General features: G+C 37.7%; 1 protein-coding gene across 1 annotated transcript in view; it reads left to right on the top strand.

Annotated features, from left to right (window-relative positions):
* Positions 1–563: 563 nt before the first annotated feature.
* Positions 564–20488, top strand: part of LMBRD1 (LMBR1 domain containing 1) — a 67390-nt gene continuing 47465 nt past the window's right edge. The window contains exons 1-5 of the mRNA XM_052673639.1: positions 564–675; positions 1647–1823; positions 7338–7398; positions 17269–17366; positions 18050–18117. Coding sequence (XP_052529599.1) covers positions 616–675; positions 1647–1823; positions 7338–7398; positions 17269–17366; positions 18050–18117 — 464 coding nt within the window. The 5' untranslated portion in view covers positions 564–615. The remainder of the gene's footprint in view (positions 676–1646; positions 1824–7337; positions 7399–17268; positions 17367–18049; positions 18118–20488) is intronic.

The raw sequence follows: 20488 nt of genomic DNA, 5'->3' as shown, positions 1-20488 counted from the left end.
TGAGGGGAGGCCTGATGGCGGCTGCAGCTCCTCACAGGGAGCAGAAGGGCAGCGCTGAGCTCTGCTCTGTGTAACAGCGACAGCGCTGAGCTCTGCTCTGTTTGACAGCGACAGGGCCTGAGGGAACGGCATGGAGCTGCGTCAGGAGAGGGGCAGCCGGGGACTGGGAGCAGGGTTTGCACCAAAGGGCGGTGGGCATGGCACAGGCTGCCCGGGGCTGTGGGCACGGCTCCGAGCTGCCGGAGTTGACGGAGCGTTTGGACAGCGCTCTCAGACACAGGGTTTGATTTTGGGTGGTGCCGTGCGGGGCCACGTGTAGGACTCAGTGATCCTTGTGGGCCCCTTCCAACTCGGGATATTATTATACGATTCCATTTTAAGGATGGTTTTCTTTTTGATTCAAACATCGAATTTACTCGATACCTTTCGGTCCCACTCCGTTCAGGTGCCCCGTAGATGGCCCTGCCCTGCCCTGCCCTGCCCTGCCCCGCCCCGCCCCGCAGAACACCAGCCTACCGCCCGCCCGCCCCGCGCCGGTCCCCATGGTGACGTTACGGAGCCCCTTTAAAGACCCCGCCCCCGGAGGCGGGCTGATTGCTGCTGACGGAAGCGAAGATGGCGGCGGCCACCTCGGAGCTGCTGACGGGATGGTGCCTCTTCGGCCTCGCGCTGCTGGTGAGCAGGGCTCTCTCGGCCCGTTTTTCTTCAGCTAGACCTGCAGCTGCCCCACTCAGACCATGTGACGTCTCAGTATCTCCCTTCTTTTTTCTTTCCTGCCTTTCTTTGGGACAGGTTTTCCCTCTTACCCCTTCCTTGCGTGAGCATCAGCCCTCCGAGTTCCCTCTTAAACTTTACTCTCACTCCCCTTTCCCGTGTTCGCCCCGGCTTGGCCCGGCTGCCTGCTCTTCATCCCCTGCCCTGCTGCCTCCCGGCCGTGCGTCTGCCTCGCAGAGCTGTTGCTGTCTCGGGGTGTTCCTGATAAAGGCTATGTCGTAACGCTGTAAGTCCAAGCAGAGTCTAGAGGTGAGGGCGTGTGGCCATCCAGTTCTCCTGCCTGTATCACTGGCACTGCTTGGTGGTCGTGGTGAAGGTAAAAAGAGTGAATTGCTATAATGAATCTGTTGCTGATGCTCAGATGTATGAGCATCCTGATTGTGGAAGTGTAGGATTGTTTGATTTGGAAGGAACCTCAAACATCAGTTAGTTCCAATCACCTGCTCTGGGTAGGGCTGTCTCCTACCAGCTCAGTACCCCATCTAATCTGACCTCGAATGCTTCCAGGGATGGAGCACCCACAGCTCTCTGGGCAGTTGTGCCAATGCCTCACTGTCTTCAGAGTAACAAAAAACTTCCCTCTGGCTTCTAATCTAAATCTTTCCAACTTTAGTTTGAAACCGTTCCTCCTTGGCCTATCACTGTCTATCCATGTAAAAAGTTAATTTCATTATTGTTTGTATTCTCCTTTGAAATATTGGAAGGCTACAGTGTGATCTCCCTGGAGCGTTCTCCAGACTAAATAAGCCCAGCTCCCTCAGCTGGTTTTCATAGGAGAAGTGCTCTAGTCCTGATAAAGGGTCTGACTTTAGTAGCTGCTCTCTGATGTCCTTGGTATTCTAGTCATAACTGTCTTCCACTGTGTTTTTCAGGCTATTCTGATTTTCTCCTGGGTTTATGTGCGCAAGTATCAGAGTCGGCGAGAAAGTGAAGTGATTTCTACCATAACAGCTATCTTTGCATTGGCAGTTGCTCTAATTTCATCAGCATTACTACCAGTGGACATCTTCCTGGTTTCATATATGAAAAATCAAAATGGTACATTTAAGGTATGTGCTTTTGAAGATGTTAATTGCTTCTTTGAAAGAAGCAGCTCTCCTGTGTTAACAATGTTTCTTTTAAACACTTGGGCATATCAGGTGAACAAAATCTCTACTAGTGCTGGTGCTGTGGTTTCTGGGTACCAGCACTGCAAATACTGTGCTTTCCTCTGTTTGTTACTTGATCTGGATTTCATTGTTATTACTTCATGTGACTTTCGGTAAGACTTCCCAAATGCTATGTGCTTCTAGGTACTTACTCCTTTTTTTTGCCAAAACTATATATGCTACTTTTTGCCTATACACGTTTTCTTTTTAGTACATTGTAATGGGATGCTGTAAAATAGGACTTGTACCCCCCAGTATTTAAGAACTGATTTGCTTATTAGCAGCTCGAATTTCAGTTGTTTTTGCAAGAATTATTTTATTTTGATTCTGAAATACTAACATAATGGGTCTGCATAAGCCTTATTCTGTCTGAAATGTTGAGTATGAGATTCTATTTGTAGAGGTTATTAAGCTAGTCTTTCCAGGGCAAGCTGGAAAGCCCCTTAAGGGGGAGTGTGTTTGTAGGAGAGGGTGTCTTACTGTGTATCTTAGTATATTTTGAGATTCGCAATTACTGTTTTTATGCCCTTGTAGCAAGACAGCTGAGCAATTTTGGTATTAGAAGTGTTGCACAGTAACCATGTAGCCCTTTTGCAAGGGAGTAGTAGTGCATGCATGTAGTTGTGATTATTCCTGCATATGCTGGAATACACTGAGCACAACAGTTACCTAGAAGGAACCTACAGATTGAGTCTAAAAACCAACACTTAACACCTTTTCTGGAAGCAGCAATTATTTTTGTGTATTCATGGTATTGCTAAGCAGGAAAACAGGTTTTTGATTCCAGTATTGGTCAGAGAAACTTGGGAATTGCCTTGTAAACTAAGTTTGAGTAGTATTTACTAAAAATTACTCTTGAAGAGTTTGGCTGTTCTCTTTGACAGTATTGTATCTTGAGTAATAGACTATAAATACATACAGTTAGAACTGATTTGTTCTGGAAACTTGCTTGTTTTGCCAGAAAGCATGTAGGAGAGGAGAACCGCACCCCAGTTTGAAGACTTGAGATTGCAGTTGGGTATGCAAGGCATCATGTTATGTGATTTACAACTCAAATATTTGAAGTGTGCTTTTTTACAGCAGTAGAACTACTTGGATGTTAACATCACTGATATGTTTTTTATTCTACTGATGAGGCAATACAAGAATGGGGGAGATGGTGAGAACCGTTATTCTTGAAATGCACACGTTCTTGCTGCTGAGTGAAATTAAAGGCTATGAGCTTTCAGTTAGCTTAGATTGAGTACTTCACAAACCTTGCTGAGCTGTTAAAAGTTAAGTCATCTCCTTAGTGAAGTCCTATCTATTTTATGGTAGATCCTTTTCAGACTATTCTGTTTACTTTTTTTGCCTCCTGGAAAAAAATCATGTAGCTATTAAAAACAAAATAAGAGGGGAAAAAAACAAACCATACAGAGAAACAGAAGACAAACCCGTCTTGAGATTCCAAGCCTTCTTATTCTAAGAAGTTAGCTGAGATAATGCTTCCTGTCCTGAGTAGGAATTACTTGTGAAATAAGTTTCTGTCTGAAATGTTCACAGTAGCAGATATGGCTGCCATGCTTGTTTCTAATGGTACTTCTGACAAAATTGTGGCTGTGTCTCACTTCTTGTGGTAACACACTAGATCTATGATCTAGATGCCAGGTTGTTTTTTTTCCTCATCTAGCCATGCAATGACTTGCATTACAATCTTTGGTATTGTCTTCCTGTTGCTGTCTAAGCTTTGGTTGAGACTAATGAGTAGAATGTCAGCTTCATCTGCCTATGAGGAAACATCACATATTGAATCCTGTGATGTGCCACTTTAAGCTCTACTGAGATGATACTTGTTGAGAATGAAACAATCTTCACTGGGGTACTTGTGAAATTCTTGCAGATCCAGCAGTGACAGTAGAAATTGAAAGCCATTCTCTCAGCTTGTACTCCTTTTGTTTGGGGAAGTTAGCTGTTGTGGTTTGAGTAGTACTATTGTAGTTGAATACATTAACATCAGACTAACTGAACACAGCTATTGGGGGAGCAAGGGAGATGCTTCTGACTCATATTAGTAAGGGAAGCAACTGTTTTTCACTAAATTTTTGTGATTATAATTAATATAAGCTCCCTCAAATGCTTTTTGTTTCAATGTTTAGGTAAACTGGAACAGCATTTTCAAAATTACCTTTACATGGCAACCTTTTACTAATTTTTTTACTTCAAATGTTTTTGACTGTATTTAAAATCTCTAGGTTCTTCAGTGTAGTTTTAGTTAAGGAGTAATTAAGAGTTGTAGCTTAATTTAGGCCATCATACCCATTGCACATACTTAGAGTTTGGTTCCTTCATCTTACAGGTACTTTAAAGATGATATGATGTATTGGTAAATATAAGGAACAGAATGAAGTACAGCAGAACAGTGTAGAATGTGTAAATTCAGCAGATCCTAAGGGAACTTGTCATATTTTCATCTTGAACTGCTCCTGAAGGCAATAGTGATATCTCACCTTAGTCTGTTAGTCTGTTGTGATTCTGATGCATTTGCTGGGTATCTTGTAAATGTGGGCCATAATGAATGGAGGAGAAAACAGGCTGGACCTAGAGGCTCTCCTGATAAGTTAGTTCTCAGCGGAGTCCTCTGTGTGCTCATCCAGTAAATTTTCAATCTGACAAATGCTAGTGCTTTTGCTAGTAATGTCAAAGCTCTGATGCTCACTAGGTAGCAGTGTGCCTTCTGACAAGGATGGCTGCTGTCCTTAGCTTTTGAGATGTCTCGGGGGAAGTTGTTATGCTTCTGAATTGCTGATGAGGTGTGCATAAAGATAACTTTCTGCTGAGAATAAGAATTCTTACTTCCTTAGTTTGTGTGACTCTTTAAGTAGAGCATCAGCAGCTGAATGGAAGCTGGTGTAATAGCTATGCTGTATGTATAAGCTAGCTTGCATTGTAGACTCTTCTTGTGCAGTGTTGAAAATCAGGTGTATTTATATGCTGTGGTGAAGGAGATTTTTTATCTTTACTATCCTAATGTGAGATGGCACCTCTATTTTGGTATGCTCTAATGTATGCTTCCTATTCTATTACTGTGGTCTGGTACACAACTTAATGCAAGCAACAAATTTGAAAATAATGTTTTAATGTTCTACATCTTTGTTATCAACCTTAGTAATTCTTTTCTGAAGTTAGAGGAGGAACTGTTTTGGTTTTTAGCAGTGAAGTCCTACTGTACTTCAGTTAATAGCTCTTGTACAGTGGCTGGGCCACTTGAGCAGTGACGACTAAAAGCTTTTCTTGGTGTTTTCTGATGTCAGTTTTGAATCTTGCATAAAAAAAATCTTGCTCTTATTCTAAGATCCATCTGAAGGTAAGAGTGCCACATGTTACTGCATTTCCCTGAGGCATAATTAAAGCAGCACATTTTCTTTTTAACACTTAGCAAATTAAACACATTCATATTCTGTGTGAATATTCTCAACTTATTACTGTCAAATTCTTTAATGATCATACAAATGCCTGGAATTTTTTTTTTTTACTGAAATGTTGTTAGGAACAGCCTCCAAAGACTGGGCTTATTGTATATGTAGCAAGCACTTCACATAAGGCAATGTTACAACTATCCCTTCTGAGAAAATATTTTTCATGCTTTCTTTTTGCTGATTAGGAAAAGTATACCTAAATTTTTTACTGAAAACCCATTGGTTAATCATTTAACTTCAAATGTTCAGTGTCAGGTGGTTTACAGGGGATCTTAATATATTAACACAAAGGAAGGTGGTACTGATTTCCTGAGATTATGGGCTGTCATCTGTAATATGTGTGGCATGTCATCAAGTCCATGTCACAGGACTTTACCCACTTCTGAGAGAACTGATAAAGTAAATGTTGACTTAGACTTACCTTTTGCAGTCTTAAGCAGCATGCTCTCTTCTGTATTACATATGTACTGTATCAGTACATGTGTTTTTATATTTACTGAAAAGACTTGAATTTCTCAATCTGAATAAGGTGGGAATTTAAAGTATAGGAATTTAACAGTGCCTGATCAGGCTTTTGGAATCTTGCTTCAGTGTTTATAGAATTCAAGTCTTGTATTAGGATTACATTTCAATCTCATAATCTTCACTTGGGTTGAAAGGGACCTCAAAAGGGCATCAAGTTCCAGTCCCCTGCTGTGGGCAGGGCTGCCTCCTACCAGCTCAGCTGCCCATGGCCCCACCCCAACCTGGCCTTGAGCACCTCCAGGGATGGGGCATCCACTGCTCTCCAGGCAGCTGTGCCTGGGCTTCACTGCCCTACGAGTAAAGAATTTCCTTCTAAAATCTAACCTAAATCTCCTCTCTCTTGGCTTAAAACTGTTCCCCTTCCTTATTACTGTCAAGCTGTAAAAAGTTGATTTCTCATTTTCTTAAATGCATGATTCTTTTGTAGTGTTGTTAATTACAGTAGGAGCAGAAACTGTAGTATATAGGTGTAGTCAGAAGTCTGCTAATAACTACTTGAAAAAATAGTTTTGATACCTTAAGCTGTCATTACAAAATCAACCTGTTCTTCCTAATTTGAATTCCTAACAAAGTAAATGCTATGCAAATGTCACTCTGTCCTTCTTGACTTGCATCTAGAAAAAAACCTTGACTGCATAACCTTTTTCTGGAAAGATGTTCCCAAACTGTGATGTCACTACTGTGAGCGTCAGCCCCATGTAGGGTTTTGGGGGCTGTTTTCTATCAGTTCCCAGTCTTAGTAGTGTGAAACCTTTTTATTAGAGGAAATAACTTCAAAATGAGCTTGTCACTGATTTGATTGCAGCCCTCCCAGTGTCTGCTGTAAGATTCTAGCAGTGCAGAAAGAGGCTAGAACTGAGTATAACTGTATTTTCAGTTGGGCAAGTGGGATGCTTTCAGTGTCCCCTGAAATGCAGCACATTCTTAATCAGATTTATTAGTGAATTAGTTCAACTTAAATTTCAATGATTAAAATCAACCAACTTGGTGCCTGTATGGGAACTGCTGAATCATGGCCTGAACCTCTGAGTGATCACCTGATGCAATGAGTCAGCTATGGGAGCACAGGTGAAGGCCCTTCACCTTTGCTGCTGGAAGGGGTGGAGCCTGGCTGCCCTCCTAGACCCATTTAAAAGCTGACTACCACTGGGGAAGGGTCTCTTCTGGAGATCCTCTCCTCTGGAGTTTGATAGCGAGCCTGGGATATGGGTAAGCATTCTATCTATTCTCTTTTGGTGTAATAACTGCTTAGCCAAACTCTCTGGTATATTTCATGATTATAACATCTGTACATTCATTGGTGATACAGTGCCTAATTCTTTCTTCTCTTTAGGCATTTGAAATAAGTGTGGGTTTTTTTTCCAGTTCTTTTAAAAGGCCATTTAATAAAATTCTCTTCTACTTGATGTTAAATGCTTTTATTCTTTATTACTAGGACTGGGCTGATGCTAATGTTTCAAGACAAATTGAAGACACTGTACTTTATGGATACTATAGTAAGTATTTCTAATGTTCTTCCTCTGCAGTTAATAGGATCCATCATTTAAAAGCTTTCATGCCTTCACTTAAAACTATTACAAGTCATACTGGATAATTTGTATTTGGTAACACAGTACCCTTACATTTAGACCATTCCAGTGAAGATTTTGCATTTGAGAGCCCCTCTAGAAATGCAGATGTATTTAAGACCTATCCAGGAAGAAACTAATGGCTTCTGTTTTGTAATCTGTTGTTGACATGTATTTTGTGTTTGTGTATTTAGAGATCAATTTGGGGAAGCCTTGGCTTTTGTATAATTTTTATGGCACTGGATATATGCAGAAGTGTGAAAGTTGCATCAAGTGTCCTGCTAGTGCAGCTATAACTAATGGGACTGTTGTATATATTCAGTCAGAAACTACCATATACAAAACAAAGAGCTACTCTGATTTACTGTATGTAGACTACTTCAAAGATGGTATTCCTAAGCAATACTGAAGCAAAAGGTTTAGTTAACATATACTTCATAACATTTTGATTCACTGAACTTGTGTAGTTTTAAATCAATGCTTTCAGTTTTCCTCAGGAAAAGCTTTTGGTGCCAGTAAAGATATCTAAGAGAAATGCCTATGACAATTGGAGTGAAATGACTACCTTGGTCAATGATACACATTCAAATGAAAAATATTTGTTTTTATATTCAAATACTTGGAAGGCTATAGGTTGGCTATCTGGAGTACTTTTTTTACATCAGAAAATAATTGATTCCAAATAGATATATTTTTTTTTAAGTAATAGAATATGTATTGCCTGATGGAGATGATCACACAAACAAGAATCAGTAGTTTCATGCTTAGCGAAACCTAAAAGTAAAAGTTATAAGAAACTGCTGTGGCTTTAACTGAGCTGTATGTGAATAGAAACTGTGGAAGAAATTTATTTTTTTTACTGTAGAACAGTAGAATCACTTCCTGTATGCTTCCTACTCCTGTTACATTGCTGGGGGTTTGTTTCACAACTGATCATGTGAATTGTTTTTAACTCCTCTCTGGTCTGTCTGTGTAGATCTGTAAAACTGAGGGATGAATTTCCATAAAATAATTTAGGCTAACAAAGGTATTAATCCTGGCCTGGAGGACTGGAGAGCTCTTTTCAGGCCACAAATGCCTGAAATCAATTATGCACTTGATTTCAAGTGTGTAATTGATTCAGACTGGTTACTTTCAGTTTATTTTTATTACTGAGTAACTTATAGAATATATCAGCTTGGATGAAAATTATAGAAATATGAACTCTTACTTATAAAAGTTCATATGAGCTCTTTCACTTTAAAACAGCTAGCTAAATTGCTTTATAAATATAGAGTTTGATTTTCATAGTTTAGTAACTGCTATTACTTGCTTTCTATTAGGATTTCAGCTAGCATTGTTCTCCCATGCTCTGTATTGCTTCTGCAGCAGATACTTAGGTAAACTTTTCACTAGAAGAGTTTAAAAAGGATGCTTTTTAAACTTTCTTGTTCAAGAACTTAAATCTTATAGGTTGGCTTGTATGCTAATTACATCAAATTAAGTTGATTTTAATTTTATGAAGAAAGCTTAACTACTTTTGACTTCTATTTGAAGTGCTACTAAGACTAAAAACCAGATTGGATATATCTTTTAGGCTTTAGTTTTACTCAACAGTGGCTACAGGTTCTAATATCCTTTGCTTTTATCTACATTACGATACAGTGTTCTTAGGGCATTCTCAAACTCTCTAGTTCAGGATTTCTGGAAAACTGCCTTTTAAATCTGCAATGCAGGAAGCACAGTACCTGCTTAAGCAGGTGATTACTTGTAATTCATATCTGACATTACCAAAGAACTTGGTTTATTTCATTTGCATTTAAAATTACATTCTCATTAAAGCCAGGTATTCAGGGCGAAGCCTCAAGAACCTTGAAGCCTTTGATTTTTGGTCTACTTGCACAAGTCTCCTTGAAGTTCTACAGGACTAATGTTTTATTTCACAGTATATCCTCCAGATGGTGGTAGAGATTTAAAGATGTTTTAAAATTTTGCTTGAATGACTTTTTTAATTTGACGAATTGCTGCATTTTTAGAAGTACAACTACTCTGAAGTAGTAACTTCTGAGAAGATGGCATCATTCCTGCATAAAAACACAACCTAATGACTCTCTTGTCTGTTTGGTCAAGTCTACTGCTGTGCAATACAGTGAAATGAAAACTGAGAAGAATGAACTTAAATCCTGTGACACAATTCCATTTTTCTCATATCTTTTAGTAGTACTTGGTGTTGACATCTTTTAAAATAAAGAGATAACCAGATAAATCTCCTTTTGTACCTAGTCCTAGTACTATGCATATGAATACCAGTAGTACTTCCTCCAGGAAGTGTACTACTAGCTAGCTATATAGATCTTCTATCCCTCTTACAGCTCTACTGCACATGTGATTTTAAACTGTGGGGCAGTGTCTTAAGCCTGCCAACTGACTGTGCTCTGGCACTTCTAATTGTAGCAAGAACTTGGAGACTGTGGTTTGACTGATGGATATCAAGAACTGTTTCACTGCCTGCATTGGAACTTACAGAGAAACCTGTCACTAAATCTAGAGAATTTTTTTTTTGTTACAGATTTGATAGCCTTCTTTTTCATACCCAGCTGAGAGATTGCTTGGTTTGATTATTTCTATAAAAGTAGAGTTGTTGTGTACTGCTAGAGAGAAGAATGAGGTAATTTTGAATTGGGCTTTTGAAATGCCTCTATTTTTGAGGTGAATCTAAAAGCCTAGCTTAGGAAAACAGTTCACTGATTGCTTCAATGCTGTAGTGGCTTAGTGTATTATTTCTCATAAAACCAGCAGCAGTGGAAAGGGTCTGCCAGTACTTCAGTGATTGAAGTGTGATCAGAGGTTGGCAGATGCTGTAAAACAGCATGTCAGCTTGTGTTTGGAAGGGAAACTGTTTTCAGAAAGGTTTATAGTTGGAAACCACATAATGACTCTTTCCTCTGTACGCTGGGAATCAGGCTGAAACAATTCACAGTAACTTTAGAGTTGTTCTGTTGCTGTTCTTGTAGTAAGTAAAGCCTGATTATTAGAATCAGTCTGGTGTTCAGTAGTATTTGCTAAAGCATTCTTAATTGTGAGGGGATGACATCTCCATCTTCCTGTGAGACAGACCGCTTGACCTACACGTGTTAAGTGTGTAATAACTGGTGTGTTCAGGACTGTCTACTACATGCTACTGCAGTATGAGTAGGTTTTACATTTTAGGCCAGACTACAGGGTTTTCCTTTCTATTTATTAATGGGAAGTACCTTCTCAAGTCTGCAATAATTATTGTACAGTGGTTCATAAATTTAAAAATCCACTGAAAATTTACCCAAAGTTTTTAGTGCAAATTTTTGATATTGCATTATTGACTTAAAGATCTAGACTTCCAGGAAGCAATAGGTAGAAGTCAAACACAGCTATATGTTTTTGTAGTTTAATTTTTACAGAAGGCTAAATGCTGTGTGGAACTGGCTAGCTGTACAAGACAAAAGCTGTGGAGTGACATAAAAAAAAAGCCCGACTCATAAGGATGGTGTTTGAGAACTGGGTTCTCAAAATAAATTTCTTGATTTGTCTAGCTTCAAACAAGTACTGTGATGAACACCTGATGTGTGATAGTTTGCTTGTTTTTAACTGATAGCTATTTGTCTCTGCAGTCTTGCTTAAGAAATGCTTTAACAGATCTTCTGTTAGATATGAGAGTGTTTTTGGGAAGGAATGTGTATCTTTTAGGTCTTCTGAAATACATTCTAACTCATTCTCAGTGGAAGTGAGGGAGTGCGTAACAAAATACTGTTTTAAGCATATTAGTAGCATTTGTCTTATGTGGTACACCAGTATATGCTGCCATCTGGAAGAGCAGATGGTTTGCATGATGGGGGAGACTTCTGATCATATATGGTTCTTGAGCCTACTGTAGTTTCCAAGGGATCTGAGGGAACTGTACTTATTTTGAGTACTCTGCATGAAATCTTCCCAAACTTCTCAAGTATATTGTGATTTCTTTTACCTAGTATATTTTGCAAGTCTTTGTTTCTTCTAGCAGTATGTGAACACAAGTAGGAACAGTAGTAGGTAAGTCAAAATATTATGAAGGGAATATTGTGATAACTTACTTGAAGGTTACTACCAAATCTGACTCTAATTGTTGTCTTTGTATGGATGTGGTATAAACTGGAAGAAAATAACTCATAACTCTGAAGATTGCTTAGGCTTCCATTGTGACAGGAATTGTCATTGTGCTGGCTATACAGTGACTCTCTTTTTGAAGTGGTACTGCTTCAAGTTTTGGATACAACCCAGCAAAAATGCTTTGAATCAGAAGTTGAACCTCTGCACAAGATAGGAGAACAAATACTGGTTTAAAACTGTTGTGGATAGGCATGAAATAAGTCAGACAGTTATGCCCCAAGGTCACATAGAGGGGAGTTGGGGGAAGGAAATATTTATCACTTGCTTGACTGTTTGCTGCTGCAAAACTTGTTTTTTTCATTTGAAGGTTAGATTTCCAGGAACTGAATAGCCCTTTTAGTGGGTAGAACAACAGGCAATTAGTTGCTTGTCTTAAGTGACTTCTTTGAGCTGATGAAAAGTATTAATTTCTTAGAACTGTAAACAGTACAATTCAAATATCAGATCAGTCTGCTCTCCTGGGCTGATAGGAACTTTACCACATCTTCAAATTTCCTTTGTAGTGTAATGTAAAGAAAACTATTTTTCTGCTTTCACTTAACTAAATAAAACTGTTAGGAAAGGAAGCTTTACTTTAGGAGATATAAAACTTTCTTCAGTGTTTTCCTCTCAGGTGTTTTGAAAGGTAGTTTTAAGGCTTTATGTGATAAATGAAGGGTTTTCCTTAAAGTGATTTTGCTTTAGGAAACCAGAGGCAAAACTGCTTTTAAACTTTTTAATGTTATGGCCCTGCAAAGTTACTATGGTAACATGGCTTTTTGACAATGTGCTAGTGCATGTAAATTTAGTTGTAGTAACAAATTTTGTCTGGAAACGAAAACCAATAACTCCTGCAGAAAACACTTAGGCTGAAGTTAAGGGCTGTGTGCCAGCAGGGAATTTGTGATGGGCCAGAAATTCTGGGTGTTGAGCCTTGTGTGTAGGTCATGTCTCAGAGTTCATGAGAAGTATACGATTGCAGCCAGCAAATACTAGCCTCAAACTTTAATTATTTTGGTGAAGCATTAGTTGAAGAATGAGGGATTTAAACTCATGGCTGTGGGATAGAAAGCTGCTGCTGAAGTTGATTGTTACTCAGCTTAGCTGACTGCTTGTTGGGTAGGCTTATGAACTGCCTGAAACTCTCAGTCTGTGCCTATGTGTTTACTAGTGTTTCCCTGCGGAACTCTCAGTGTGAGCCATTGTAGCTACATGAGATTTCTTACCTTCATGACTGAGTTGGCATGAAAAGCTTTATCTGCACCTGGAATTATCTTAGCTCTATTCTTGTAGTCAATAGCATGTAGTGCAAGAAAGTATCACCTAAAGCTAGATGTTGCCTTGAATTTGAAATGTGCTATTCCTGCCAGTAGTGATCCAGTTTCCAATGGTGTGCTTTTTTTAACCTCTCTGCTTGGGCCAGTGTTGGCATTTGCAGGATGTTTGTGCTTAGCTTGTCAAAGTTTAGAAATTAGTTGAAAATTGCTTTGACTCATAGAAGTGCTAAAGTTGGAAAGAGGCCTCTGGAAATCATTTAATTCAACACTTCCCTTTGCAGCACTGTTTCGTGCAAGTTGCCAGCCTTAATTCAGAGCATCTCTAAGAGTGGAGACTCTTCTATGCTTTCAGGCAGTCTGTCAGTTTTCTAAATATTTTAAAGTCACTGCCATATTAGTATCTTTTCTGTCAGTGTGGTGAGCTAAGATGACCCAGCACAAGGTATACCATACTGGAGAAGATGCAAAGATATGTTAATATGACAGGTGGATGGAGGAGAGAGGAACTGGGACTACTCCTTATATCAGAGGTATTATGCCACTTGCTGATCACTGAGGTTCTTGTAATTAAGCAGATGCTTGTGATTGTTTCTTCTGTTATTGATGTGAGATGCTGATGTACTTCATTGTCTGCTTCAAGTGTTTGTCTAAAAATAGTTACACCTAAGTAGTATTTTTAGCTTTACTTTTACAGTACATAATTAAACTGAGTATTTAGTCTTTAACTTGGAAGCATGATCCAGCTCTAGTGGAGTTTTTGCTAATTCCATAAACAAGTCAGGAATGTTTGTTTTCCACATTATGTTGTAAAGTGCAGGAGACGAATCTAGAAGCCCTATCCAGGCTGAATGGTGCTTTGAGCAACCTGGTCTAGTGGGAGATGTTCCAACCCCCTGCTATAGGTGGGGACTAGATTATCTTGAAGGTCACTTCCACCCCAAACCATTCTTTGATTCTAAGCAATTCATGTTGTGTAATTCTGAAGACTGGGGTTGATTACTGCAAAGAAAAATCTAAACTCACCATTTTTCTTAGGTGAGAGAGAAAAGTGAAAGGTTTTCCATAGACTGGGGGAGGAGGGAAATGACCTAGTAAAGGCAGATAAGTCTTCAGTGTCCATTTATACTTACTGTTTCTCCAAGTGCAAGTGTAGTTGCTTGTCAGTGCTCCGTAGCAGCATCAGTCTTGCTGCTAGCTTGTCTTCAGTGTCATTTGCTTGCTTGAAATGGACTATTATGAATAGAAGACCTGTAGGTGCAATGAGTATCCATGCCTCTTTAGGGAGTTGAAAAATAAAGCTGCAGAAGATCACCAGACTTGTGACTTCTCTAAATATCTCATGTTGTTTCTGCTATTGGATGATGGTACTGGGTTTGATGTACTGTTGATCTGACCACATTGTTTTGTAATCTGTGCAGACTGTTACAGCACAGTTTTTCCTCAAATTTGTATTGAGAATTGTGAAAACAACAATAGTTCATGAGTTTCTATAAGGTTTTGCTTATTAGTGTTTCAGTAGTTTAATAGCCAGCACCTTCTTTAGATTGTATAAGACTTGAGTTGGAGTTATGTGTGAATAGCATCAATTTAATATAATTCAGAGTGAGACAGCCATTGCAATCAGGCTTCCTCATCCTTCTATGGGTAACATGGAAACTAGCTAGATAAATATTGATGTTCTTGTTTGTTAACTATCTTTTTCAGTTTATTAGTTTAATCAATTTGTCAAAAACTCTTCTGTAGCATGTCTTGTTCTCTTCTTTGAGAAGCTGTATTTTTGATATTTGTCTGAGTTGTATGTCTTTAAAGCTGATGACAGCTACTGAGGTCACCAGTTAAATACAATTCCATTGCTACTAATTAGTCCACCCATTAGTTGAAGGATTTTGTTTTTTTCTAGTTGATGGAAGTGTTTACAAAAGGAGATGGGGTAGTACTTTGCCTCAAATTACTTTAAAGTCAGCTTGACATAAGAGGGATTGTTGGGATCTTTAAAGGTTTTATTCTTCATTATGCCTAACTTTATCTCCATTTTTCAGAACTCTACTTTAGGTTACATAAAAGCACATCTAAACACTTCTGTATTGTCTTCTTGATGTTAAACCAGTATGGATTTCTCTTCCTGATCTGATAAATTCCTGATTACAGGAATAAAATGGGAACATTAATGAGAACTTCAATTTGATTAACTATGGCTTCACAGAAGGTGAAGTGATTTAAGCTTTCAGTTAGGCTAATCTGAACTGTAATTTGCTTTGCTTAAACTGGCAATGAAGAGAGTCTTAGATATGTGAACTTCAGAGTTGTGAAATCTAGAATGTTAAGAGCTTTGAAATATTCTATTTAGGGCTGCTTACACTTGGATCTAAATTTAGTTTAAATATTCTGTAATGCAAACATTATCTTAAATGCCTTGTATATTGTTTTCATGTAAGCGGTTGGGTGTGGAAAAGGAAATGAATTTGAAGGAATTAGAACTACTAGTAGCAGTATGTACATTCAGTAGGAATTGAATACATTGTCATCTTATTTGATTTTTTGAATTACATGGATATGAACTGTTTATATAAGAGAAATGATGTACTTAGAACTACTATAGGTAGTTTTTCAACTTCCTTAACTGTAGAAGTTGAATCTGACATTAATTCAGCTGCCTTTATTCGGTGCACAAACTACTCCAAGTATTCACGTGGTCATGAAATTGAATTGCTGTGTGTTCAGTGCAGGTTTCTGGTTTATGGAGTCTTCTGACTTCACAGAATCACCCGGGTTGGAAGAGAGCTCAAGGATCATGTAATTCCAACCCCCCTGCCTAGCAGGGCCACCAAACATACACATTTAGATCAGGACTTGAGCCTAAGCTTGTTACTCCACTGTTTTAGTTGAAAGGTAACACGTACACAGCTTGGAAGTCTGGAATAGATTAATCTTGGAGAAATACCTTACTATCACTTTTCTGGCTACTAAGTTGCCATACACATGTGACAGTCCTTAAAAAAAAAAAACTAAACATAATGCTGTTGATGGCAGCACTTGAAAATACTTTTTTAAGAAGTGTTTTCTGTACTGAGTTAAACTTTGGCTGTCATACTGTGTGATGCTCAGATGGTTGTGCTATGAATGGCTTCTCAAAAACTTGTAAAGGCTGGGTGAACTATATTGCAATTCAGATTTAAATATCCAATTAAATAAGCCTTTGAGAAAAATAGTTTAGCTGATGATTAATTTAGCTGATTGTCTATATCAATTGGTAATAGTCATTTGCTATATACTGTAGAAGATTAAAAAAACTTAAGAAACTGAGTGTTAGTCAGAATTACAGAAGATGTCAGGAAACAGTTTCATAACATAAAATGTACATGTCCCTTCTTTTCTGAAGGCTAAGTAAAACCAAATACATGATAGTTATTAAATAGGGGTCAGTCTCTAAACAACAGCAGTTCAAACTCAAAGGTATTTAAGCTTACTGTCAGAAGCATGGGCTGAAAATGTTACTGATGGTGTTTCTAGGCAGTACTGGTGTTTGCTGTAATGGTAGCCTTATTTCACTTTGTTCATAGGTAATTATTTTAGGTATGAATCTTTCTTGATCACCTTGAAAGAAACCTGGATAAGTTCAGTTGAGTGAGTTGTGGCCGTATCATATATATATAAATTATACTGAAGTTAATAAAATAAATGTAAACTTCCAAGCAGGGTGTTTTCTGTGCTTGCAGTGACCTCTGTAGGATGATTATTTTGATATTTAATGATGATTGTAAATTCAAGCAGTTACTGGCACAGTGCAGCTTGTACTTCATATAAAGAAAAAAGATTTTTGATTTGTGAGGCCTGGTTCCTGGAGGCAGTCACAATATTGAAGCACTTTGTGTACTGCTCTAGAAAATCTGTGAATGTTTTCAGGTATTTAGAACTGGATTTTGTTGATGGATTTGTGAACAAACCAAAAGCTGTTACTTGGTATACTTGGGTGCTCTGAATCTAGAAGATCTGTAGAATCTGTATATCTCATCTGTAAGGTGAGAGGCCACAAAATTAAGTTAGTACAGAAGACAACATATAATTGTTATTCTTAGCTCTTCCCTACTGTGGTAATTCCATACATCACCTGCGTGCAGGAGAGTGATTTCTTTTAGTCTTTTTGTAATTGCTGCATTGAAGATTAATCTGAAATGGTCAGCCTAAAGAGTTATCTGTGAAAATACTTTGGGTTAATAAAGCAGCAGTAATTTACAGGCCAGACATTTAAATTTAAGTTTTCAGCAATTGAAACTGAGCTCTAGAATAAGAAAGCAGTCTTTTTATTTTTTTTCTTTGGGTAACTATGCAGTGAATTAAGTGTCAATCTGACTTTGTATTTTTACTAAAATCTTTCTCATAGCCTTATACTCCATCATATTGTTCTGCGTCTTTCTGTGGATACCATTTGTTTATTTCTATTATGAGGAGAAGGAAGAAGATGATGGCAACACATGCTCAGTAAGTTGTCTACAGCAAAGCATTATGGGGCAAGGGAAGTTAAAAATGTACCAAAAAGATTAAAAAAAAATTTTCCTTAATTTCTGGAAATATCTTCGAATGGGTTGTGACAAGGATTATACTGCTTCTAGGGTAGAACTAAATCTGGGTATGTTGTTGCATTTTGTGGATGTAGATAGTAGTAATTTAATTTAAGCTTGTAGTTGGTGATGTCAGTATAATACATGGAAGATTTTTGCCATGGATGATAATCCAAGGAGCACAAATGCGTGCCATAAGCTGTTATCTCCTAAATTAAAGCAAGCATTTACTTAATCTTTTAATCAATAATCATGGTCACTTTCAAGTGCGTTCATTTCATTTAACGTGAGAAGTCTTGTAATTGTGGTCATAATAAGTAACAATGTGAAATATCATTAGTAAGAGTTTACTGAGTTTATTATTTTGAACAAGTTCACTATGGCTTCTGGCCAAGTTTAAGATGGAAGCATGATTCAATGTCACTGTTCATGGTACTCAAGTTACATGCCTATTCAAGAATGTAGTTCCAAGTAATATACTTAATTGTTTTGAATTTCTTTTGTTAGTCACCTGTAGTGTTAATTATGTCTTGTAATTACTGGTGAGTAAATTCCTTTGGATTTATTTTACATTAATATATTAACTTTCTTTGTAATATACAGCAGGTTAAAACTGCGCTCAAATATACTCTGGGATTTATCACAGTTTGTGCAGTTCTTCTCTTAATTGGGTAAGTATTTATGTATTGTATAGTAACAGGTGATGTAATAGAACCCTAAATTGAACTTCTTTCTGTGGAAGATTAAAAGAGTAGATTGTAATGCACTCAACCTTTATAATCAATATGTATGTTATCTCTATTAGGAATTAAATACTGTGTTGTGCATCTGAAATGCAAGAGTGGAATTAGAAGCTAAAATTATTTTTTTTTCCTCAATTGTGGAGGTACTTAGACTTCCAAGTTCTGCCTTCTTGTGCAGTATAAGCATATCTCGAGCATGATGGCTGCAACTTTCATTTACAACTGTATTGACATCTTAATGTACAACAAGGGGCAAAAGATATGTGCTTTTAGTGTTTACTGTCTTCATGACCAAATGCTTTCCTGGATGTCCCAAATGAGCTTTTTAAGAATATGGGTAGCAGTCTCCCATATGGAAGTGCTCTGTGAAAAAACATAAATATAGTGTGGAGTTGTACTTGACATAATTATTCTTTGTACAATGAAGGTTTTATTAGCATTTGTTTAAGATGTAGTCATGATGGAATATATGTTAAAGTGATCTATATTGAAGTACTAAAATATGAGCTGGAAACAAGTTACTGCTCTTTATTACATGCTGTGTTATTTGAGAATTGTTTCTAGTTTGGGAAAAAACTTTGAATTAAGTTTCCAAGAATTCTAGTGCTCTTTCAATTGAGGGTAAGTTATTGACTATTATGAAAGGTGATGGAAAGGAGGTTCATCTAACTTAACCGAAGTCTAAAAATATTACTAATTGCTCTGACAAAAGCTGTTTCTTTCATCATGTGCTTTTACTACAGGGGTACTTATAGGAACTTCTGCAGTATTTTATTATACAATGTAGCTTGCTTTATTATACACTGTACCTGTAGTAGGGCTGTCCAGTCTATGAATTTTTGGAGTCTGTAAGTAGGTTTGTTCATTTCAAGTAAGTTGGAACTTGGTTCTTTATGTCCTAATTATCCTCTGCTCTTCTGCTTGTCCCTTTTAAAATATGCAGAATTTGTAAGATACCATGACTTCTGTAACCCTCTTCTGGTGCTGTGCTTTGTAACAGTGAGCTTGTCTGCAAATTAATCACAGCTAAGCACTATAGCTTTAAGCTAGTTAATGAAAAAATGCTTCTCCAAAAATTTGGATTCAGAATAGGCACTGATCTAAATCTGTTGCAGGGAAGCAGAACTCCTTTAGATACCAGCATGGAATGTAGAATTTTTGATTTGTAATCAAAAGGTTTTTTTGCTTTTGCAAATAAGAGGGTGCACACTTTTTAAGTTAATTAGGTAAGGATACCATCCTGGCAATGGTTAAGAACCTGTATTACTTGTTTTGCAGCAACATCCTATTATTGACTTTAAAGGAAGATTTAGGACTGAGCAGCTCAGTTTTGGAAATGAATAAAAACTGTACTGAGGAAAAATGTGAACTTCAGTCCCATTACATAATAATTTTGGGTGTTTGTAATCTGAATGTTTTATGTGCATTTTGCTATGGAGGGAGTCTTGGAGTTAGTTCATTGCCTGCTCAGCAAGGGCAAAGAGCAGTGTAAGAAGTCCCAGTGCTTCTGGAATGAGCTAAAATTGTATTGGAGCTGAAGCCTCGGCATGAGAGGCTTTATTTAATGTGAGACTGAAAACAATCTGAGACAAACTGGTGATAGCATGAGAGTTTTTTTTCACTGGTTTTAAGAGGTAAGCATGTGGTTAGGATCAGATCAACATTAAAGCAGATTGGAATCTTATGTATGGGATTTAATGTTAGGAGGCTAAGCTTAGTGGACTAGGATACACTTCTGTATAGGTGCAGTAGCAAGAGGTGCTGCAGTATTTCCTGTTAACTTGCTAGTAAAATAAATTTATAGTCTGTATTGTTCTTGTGCTCATATGGTTAGTGGCTTTTACAAGAACAGAAGTTTTCTTAATTGATTTAACAAATTGTCTGTATTATTAAAGATCTATATGTAGCTTGTCTCTATTAAAGACAGATGTCAAGTGAAGACCTTCTCTTTCGTGTTGAGAGTTATTCAAAGAAACCGTAAAAGCTGGATTAAGCCTGAAGTTTAAGGGTAGCTTAGTCTTGGATAATTACCTTCATTAGAGACTCTGTCTTTGTTTTTAAAAATGTTCTGTTTCAGATAATCCTTGTTCTGATCTAAGTTGGTGTCACTCAGTGAGGATTCCTGTATCTGAATTGTTAAATGAATATCTGTACTCTAACTGTAGCATCTTGTTATAAAGCATCTTACTGTGGCAATGATGTGCGTATCTGAAGTAGCACTCGGTGCATTGTTTGCAGCATATCACTGAAAGAAAAGCACAAGGAAACAAATTTACTGGGATACTCAGAACTAAACTTA

The sequence above is a fragment of the Tympanuchus pallidicinctus genome, unplaced genomic scaffold, assembly GCF_026119805.1.
Source record: "Tympanuchus pallidicinctus isolate F22 unplaced genomic scaffold, pur_lepc_1.0 scaffold1, whole genome shotgun sequence".
Lineage (NCBI taxonomy): Eukaryota > Metazoa > Chordata > Aves > Galliformes > Phasianidae > Tympanuchus > Tympanuchus pallidicinctus.
The sequence above is the reverse complement of the archived record's forward strand: the minus strand, read 5'-3'. Positions and strand labels throughout refer to the sequence as shown.